Source organism: Sceloporus undulatus, unplaced genomic scaffold (assembly GCF_019175285.1).
Source record: "Sceloporus undulatus isolate JIND9_A2432 ecotype Alabama unplaced genomic scaffold, SceUnd_v1.1 scaffold_673, whole genome shotgun sequence".
Taxonomy (NCBI): Eukaryota; Metazoa; Chordata; class Lepidosauria; order Squamata; family Phrynosomatidae; genus Sceloporus; species Sceloporus undulatus.
Genome location: NW_024803593.1, coordinates 1 through 7,377, shown reverse-complemented (window position 1 = coordinate 7,377; position 7,377 = coordinate 1). Strand labels below are relative to the sequence as shown.

General features: G+C 50.0%; 2 protein-coding genes across 3 annotated transcripts; both read left to right on the top strand.

The window, feature by feature from the left end:
- The first annotated feature begins 1,943 nt into the window (after positions 1 to 1,943).
- Positions 1,944 to 5,617, top strand: LOC121917773. Its single transcript, XM_042443895.1, has 3 exons — positions 1,944 to 2,738; positions 5,326 to 5,507; positions 5,609 to 5,617. Exons 1-3 carry the CDS (start codon positions 2,234 to 2,236, stop codon positions 5,615 to 5,617), a joined length of 696 nt encoding a protein of 231 aa, XP_042299829.1. The 5' UTR covers positions 1,944 to 2,233.
- Positions 5,608 to 7,341, top strand: LOC121917774. Of its 2 annotated transcripts, none has more exons than XM_042443896.1 (2): positions 5,608 to 5,929; positions 6,379 to 7,341. In XM_042443896.1, exons 1-2 carry the CDS (start codon positions 5,644 to 5,646, stop codon positions 7,020 to 7,022), a joined length of 930 nt encoding a protein of 309 aa, XP_042299830.1. In that variant the 5' UTR covers positions 5,608 to 5,643; the 3' UTR covers positions 7,023 to 7,341. The 2 variants fall into 2 exon arrangements, with proteins under 2 accessions (XP_042299830.1, XP_042299831.1); XM_042443897.1 differs by having other exon boundaries at positions 5,608 to 6,249.
- The last annotated feature ends 36 nt before the right edge of the window (positions 7,342 to 7,377 follow it).

The following is a 7,377-nucleotide window of genomic DNA, read 5'->3' as shown; positions in this document are numbered from 1 at the left end:
CCCCCCCGACAATAAGAGAGGGGGTCATTTTTGCAGGGGGCACACTGGAGAGTCGACGCTTCTGGGGTGGCCCTCAGGGGGGCACCACTGAGGGAGAAATTACATGGGAAATTTAGGGGGGGAGAGCTGAGGGGAATGAAATAGGATACACCTCAGTCTCTCAGTCCTGGGGAACATCGCGAGGGCTGGGAAACTGCAAGAGGATGCTGGGTGATGGCATGGCTATAAAAAGCTGGCACACACGTGGCTTCAGCCTTTTTCGGGCGAAAGGACAAGCTAGGAGGGTGTCCTGCGGACTCCCCCCTTTTTCTTGGTGGGGCCGAGCAGCTCGTCCTCCAGCTGGGCCTCCAGGTATCCCTACATTCATAGGGGTAGGAAGAGAGCTCCTTGGGGGAGGGATGGTGGGGTTCCTCACTGGGATATTTGGGTTTGCAGGTCCTGTGAGCTCAGAGGGACCTCAGTTGGCAGGCCACCCTGCTGCAGTTCCTCTTCCTTTTATTAGTGTTCATTTTCCTCCCCCCCCCCCCATTCCTTGGGCTGGAGTTTTGTTCCGCTTGAATTTTGGGGAGGGGGGGTTGTGGTGTGGGTCTGCTTAGGGGAGTCTGGGTCGGGATCCCTGCCTTTGGCTAGGGTGCCCCCATCCTCCAGGCCAGAGAAGGGTGGTGGATGGCGCCCCACGCATGCTTGCATCCTCCCTTATTCCATTCCCATGGCTTGTAGGTTGGGAGCCATGGTTTCCCACACATGCACGCATTCCTCGGCAACTCCATTCCCATAGCCCGGGGGGGCGGTGGGGGTGGGGGACTTTTCCTCCAGCCAGGGTGATGCGGGCGGCTTTTGGCCTGCGAGGGGGGATCATCTCCACCCCGCTCCCCCCTCCCCCGCAGCTAGGTTTCCTCAGGATAGGATGGATGGTTTATTCCTTTGTTTTGTGCTGGCATGCTCCTGCTTGCATGTTGCATGCAGGTAGAGATAGAATTCCTTCATTTCACTAACTCTCCTCTGGGGGCAGCTTTGGCGCTCTTTTGATTCTATCCTTCACTCCCTTCTATTTGGGGGTGACCTTTTCTCCCTTATGATATTGTTATTATTTATCTCTTTTATGGCTTGGGCTTTTCTCCTATTATTACTGACTGGTTATGTTTATTTCATCTATTTTGTCTTCCCCTTTCTTTTTCTTTCCATGATTGTGGGATGCTATGGTTCATCAATGAGTCTCTTCCTTATATACATTATTATTTTTATTACTATTCATCGTGTTCGATTAGTTTTGCTTTGTCTCCTGTTTATTTGCTGATCTATTATTATTATATTTTTAATATTATTATTATTATTATTATTATTATTATTTCATTTTATTATCTCTTGCAATTTTATGTTCCCCCCACACTCTTTCCCTACCTTCTGGGTATGGTTTATTTCCTCCTAGTGGGATCCTATTGCATGATCAGCATGTCTGTGCCTTTTATTATTATTTTGTTATTATTAGTATTATTATTTGTGCTTTTCTGTTTCTGAATTTACTTTATTGATTTTAATTGTATTTCAATTTTATTTTAATTTCTATCATCCCCTACTCAGCATCTCCTCTCTCTCCTTTCCCTTCTGCTTCTTTTCTGTCTGCTCAAGTGTGGTTTTGTGGTTATTATTGTTATTATTTATCCTTTTTATTGCCTTGGGTATTATTTATGTTCATTATTATTATTTATTATTTATTATTATTATTTATGTTATTCATTATTATTTATTATTTATGTTATTTATTATTATTATTATTATTATTATTATTTATGTTATTTAATTTATTCATTTGAAGTTCATTATTTTATTTGGGCATTCCACTTCCTCCCTGTTAATTCCTTGCCTTTGCCCGTCTCTCCTGCCCCTGCGCTCCCTTCTCATGTCAATTCCACCACTATGTGTCTCTATTTGGGTAACTTTAACCTTCCTCTTCTGCCTCATTCCAGTTTGGAATGAGGCTCACTGTTTTCGATTCCTGCTTTGCTTGCCTTTGAGCACTTGCCCTTCCTTTTCGGCAAGTGGTACCTGCATCAACTAGATTTTCGGGTGGTGGTCTCACGTGGTGATACAGGCATGCTGCAGCTCCACATTTCCTTTGCCGAGACCTCGATTTCGCTTTGCAGTCTTCTTCTGTGCTGGTTTGCTCGCTTGCTGGTCGGCTGGCTGGATCTTAACCCTGTGCTTTGCTTCGCTTGTTTATCACAGGTGTACCATGCCTCGGAGTAAGCCCAAAAAAACACCGGCTCCTGCTGCTCGAAAGAGCCATAACCGCCCCAGCAAAAAAGCAAGGCACAGTGATGCAGTCGAGGCACGCTTGGATCAGCTGTACACTCGGTTGGCTGCTATAGAAGCCGAGCGGGCAGCAGTGCCGGCGGGGGGGCAGGTGGAGAGTGTTGCACCTCCTGTCCCCCTGGAACCACCGGTGGGCCAACTAGTCAATGCAGGCGATCAGCCTTCATTGGCCGACATTTACAGGGTGTTGGCGCCACAAGGGCAGACGGGGGTGGTTCCTGCTCAGCTAACCCTTGCAGATATATATCGCTTAGCACAAGGGCTCAGTGCGGGACGAGGTCCTAGCAGGGCTGAGGCTGACTCAGGCCAAGGGCCTTCCACGTCGCATGTGGCTCCATCTCCAGATGTGGCTGTGACTTCTGAGGCTGGGGCAGCTCAGATGTCAATGGTCAACATAGGAGCATCCACCTCAACTGCTGCTCCAGGTATGTCATTGCTACACGATCAGGTTTGGCCCACTGCGGTGTGGTCACCAAGGCTGTCCGGTCCCGAAAATGGGCCTCCCGTGCCCACAGGGGTAGGCTCAACCATCTGCTTGCCCTCTAACACTCAACAACATGGTCAGGTCAGCGAGTTAAGCTCTGGTGGGGCTGAGGTGGGGGGTAATGCACGGGAGTCTGGTAACTCACTGCAGAAGGAAGCATCGCCTGCAACTGTAGTCATACCCGCAGAGCCCGCAACTGCAGCGGGGGGGCCCCCGCATGCACCCGCTATATTAGCAGGGACAACGAGCATTGTGGGCCAGGATGATTCTGTTGGGATCCGTCCTGTGCAGGCTGCCTCCTACCCGGCGGCTTGCAGCCCGTATTTGGAGGTCTCTGCCCCTCTGGGGGAGCACCTCCTACCTGCAACAAAGGAGCGAATAATGAGGGGTGAGTACATTGACCTCTTCTCCTTGGTGTTTCGGGACCCTGAGCCTAGGGTGATGGTTAAGGATGGTGTGGTCATTAGTCTGCCAAAAGAGCTGGAGCAGTTTAAGCGGCCGAAACTTGAGAGGAATTTCCTCAACTGGTTGGCAGGCTGGACCATCTACGCAGGGGTCCTTACTGAGATAGAACCCAACTGCCGTTGTGGAGGTAGGCAGCTCCTGAAATATCAGGATATGATTCTCAGGTGCCATAGTTCGGTCAAGGGTTCGGCGTGGCTACATTATGACGAGCAGTTTCGCATGCGTAAGTCAGTTAACCCATCTTTACCCTGGAATGTAAAACATTCGGAGTTATGGTCCGACATCATGGTATGTAACTTGGCCTCCCCTTACAACCGCTGTGACAGTGGCTATGTCCCTTCCGGTGGCCAGTCAAAAGGGAACTTTACGAGGCCTGCCTCTGACAAAAAAGGGCCCACAGTGTGCTGGGATTTCAACGCTGGTAAGTGCAAGCGTCAGTCCTGCAGGTTCGACCATCGATGCACAACGTGTGGGGGAAAGCATCCCAACTCCTCCTGCTTCAAAGGTAACCGGGGAGGAGGGGGCAGCGGATCGGCAGGAGGGGCTCAGGGAGCCAAGGGCACCAACTCCCATTAAGATCCCTCAGCTTTCCGCCTGGCTGGCCCTATATCCCAGGCGGAATAGTGCAATGTACATATTGAAGGGCTTCACTGACGGTTTTCGCATTCCATATTCTGGGGAGAGGGTCTTTCGCTTTGCTCCAAATTCTAAGTCCGTTGACATGTTGAGGGATATAGTGAGGGAGAAACTTCATAAAGAGATTTTGGCGGGTAGAATTTCTGGGCCCCACACCTCCCTACCCATACCGACTCTCCGCCTATCCCCACTGGGGGTGGTGCCCAAGAAAGCGCCAGGTGAGTATAGATTGATTCACAATCTGTCCTTCCCTAAGGGTGAGTCGGTTAACGATGCTATTGACCCGGCTCTATGCTCAGTTAAGTATGCCTCTTTTGATGCTGCAGTCAGAATGATTAGAGATCTGGGAAGGGGGGCCCTTTTGGCCAAATGTGATATCAAGTCTGCATTCCGGCTTCTCCCAGTTCATCCTGAGGATTTCGATCTGTTGGGATTTAGATTTGAGGGATCATACTATTATGATAAAGCCATGCCCATGGGCTGCTCTATTTCCTGTTTTGCATTTGAGCAGTTCAGCACATTCTTGGAGTGGTGTGCAATACGAAAATCTGGCAACAAAGCAATCACACATTATTTAGATGATTTTCTGTTTGCGGGCAAACCAGGCACTACAGCCTGTGCTTCCACGTTAAGTTCTTTCCAGCAGCTGGCTGAGGAGATGGGTGTCCCATTAGCCCAGGAAAAAATGGAGGGGCCGGACACTACACTTACTTTTCTGGGGATCGAACTGGATACTATCGCCGGCATCTCTCGACTGCCTGCAGAGAAGCTACGGACTTTGACTCAACAGGTAACCAACATAATGACCAGGAAAAAAAGCCACGTTAAGGGAATTCCAGGCTTTGGCAGGTTTGCTGAACTTTGCTTGCAGAGTAATTGTGCCTGGACGGGCGTTCAGTGCACGACTTTATGAGGCTATGAGAGGGGTTGCTTCACCTCACCATCGCATTAGGGTGACTAAGCAAATTAGAGAGGATTTGGGAGTGTGGCTGTCTTTTCTTAGGGGATATAATGGTGTGTCATTCTGGAGATCTGACCTGCACCTGCGAACAGACTTCCAAGTTCATTCTGATGCAGCGGGGGCTCATGGCTTTGGGCTCTTCTGGAACGGCCAATGGTGTGCTGAGAGATGGCCTGAAGGTTGGGTACAGGGGGGACTCGACAGGGATTTAACATTTCTGGAGCTGTTTCCCATTATAGTTGCAGTACACCTATGGGCAGACGTTTTTTCAAACAAGTCGGTGCTCTTCTGGTGTGATAATCAGGCGGTGGTACAGGTGGTGAATGCGCAAAGCTCTAAGTCTTCCAGAGTTATGAGATTGATAAGATGCATGGTTCTACAGTGTCTTAAGTATAACATTGTCTTCCGCTGTCAGTATGTGCCAGGGGCCTCTAATTCAATTGCAGATGCTATTTCCCGTTTTCAGTTCGACAGGTTTCGGGCTCTGGCCCCGTACGCTTCTCCGAGTCCCTTGAGAGTGCCGGCGCACCTATGGAATCTTGGCGAATAGAGGTGAACCGTGCAATTCTCATGTCATTGGCTCCATCAACCCAGCTCGCTTATCATCGCAGCTGGCGGGTATTTCAAAGGTTCGTGGCATCAATGGGGGTGCCAGAGGAGTGGCCGATACCAGTGGATGTGATCCTTCGCTTTGCAGTTCACCTCAAGGAAACTGGTTTGTCTGTGCGCACTATTCGGGGGGCGGATAGCTGCACTAGCATTCTATTCACGGGCCAGGGGTTTCATGGATAACACAAGTGATTTTAGGGTCCGAAGAGTTCTTGAGGGGTGGGCTAGGGAGGCACCCCCACTCCCAGACTCTCGCCTTCCAGTGTCGGAAGTGGTCCTGCAGAGGATACTGCCAACCCTGTCAGCGATATGCAGCACGCCTTTCGAGACTGTCTTGTTCCAGACAGCTTTCACGGTGGCCTTTTTCGCAGCTACTCGCATCAGTGAACTCTTGCCTAAATCCAAGTCGGATAAATCTCAAAGGGCCATTCAGGTTGACAATATCACAATCGGTGAGAAGGGTATGTCAGTTCGCTTCCGCTGCTCCAAGACAGATCAGCTCAGAAGGGGGCAAGCTATATTCCTGAACAGGGCTCCTTTGGGCCAGATATGTCCAGTTGGCTTATTGGAACGTTATCTACGGATGCGTCCCCCGGTGACAGGTTCTTTGTTTGTTCATGCTTCGGGGGTCCCTTTGACACAGTTTCAATTCCTGGCTGTTTTCAAAAAGGCAGTCATGAAGGTGGGTCTGTCACCGGACCATTTCTCCTCTCATTCATTCCGCATTGGAGCAGCAACGGCGGCGGCCACGCATGGTTTGCCATCCGCGATTGTGCGCAAGGTGGGCCGATGGCGGTCCAGGGCATACAACACTTACGTACGCAGGCAAGCCAGTGACAAGCTGGCAGGATATCTTAGGGGGGTCCCCCGGCGGATACCACCACTGATTAATTATTTGTGTTTTGAGCAGGCGTCCTTCCTATGGTCTGGATCATCGGACACAGCATTGTATTTTGGGCGGAACGTCATGCAATCTTCTCCAGCAGAGGGACCGACCTGGGTTTGTCAGCGGTAGCCACCATCCGTTGGGCAGGCCGCCGGGGAATGTTGTGGGGGGCATTCCTCCCACGTGTGATTGAGATGGCAGCGGAAGGAACGCCCCCGGATGTCATATTAATACACCTGGGGGAGAATGACTTGGTAAGGATGCCCGGATTGCAGCTCGTGGGACGGATGACATCAGACCTTCACCAATTACGACGGCGATTTCCTCAAGCGACTATTCTCTGGACGAGGCTGCTACCTAGACGGGCATGGCCGGGTGCTCGGAGTGAATCTGCAATCAATGCAGCAAGGCGACATGTTAACCGGGATATAACACGGAACTTGGCTTGGATAGGGGGGCGGGCAGTTTCACACCGAGACATACGGGTCGAACTGCCTGATTTGTTCAGGGGTGATGGTGTCCATCTGTCCCCTCGCGGATGTGACCTTTACCTGGATGAGATGTCCAGGGCCATTGGGGGTTCCATAAGTGATAGGGCTGGTGGGGGGAGGGGTGGCCAAGCTGGGCTGGCCCCCTCCTGTGGCGGTAATGGTCAGCCCTGTCACTAATGGAGGGCAGATTTATGTGTGACAGGCATACAACAGAAGGACAGAAAAATGATTTATGGGGGTAATAAAATAATTAACGGTTTGACAAATGATTTATGAGCTTGTCAAAGATAATTTATGAGGGTAATTATCTTTGATTTATGGGCTAAATTTTGATGGATTGCGATTATGATTTATGATAGATTTATGGTTAATTATGAGTGATTTATGGATTATTTCTTGATTGATTTATGACCTGGATTTGGCTTGCCTACTCTGTGCCTGTCACACATGTAATTAATTTCCTATGCAATAAAGTTGTGGCCTAATTTTAACCCAAGTTAACAGCGTCCGGCTCATCCAGTCCCACTGCAAG

Bases quoted from the DNA above. Each gene is read 5' to 3' on its own strand.
- LOC121917774 (XM_042443896.1), top strand. From the start codon at position 5,644: ATGGATAACACAAGTGATTTTAGGGTCCGAAGAGTTCTTGAGGGGTGG. The intron at 5,930-6,378 runs GTATGTCAGTTC...TGTTTTGAGCAG, and splicing joins TATCACAATCGGTGAGAAGG to GCGTCCTTCCTATGGTCTGG.
- LOC121917773 (XM_042443895.1), top strand. From the start codon at position 2,234: ATGCCTCGGAGTAAGCCCAAAAAAACACCGGCTCCTGCTGCTCGAAAG. The intron at 2,739-5,325 runs GTATGTCATTGC...TCCCGTTTTCAG, and splicing joins CACCTCAACTGCTGCTCCAG to TTCGACAGGTTTCGGGCTCT.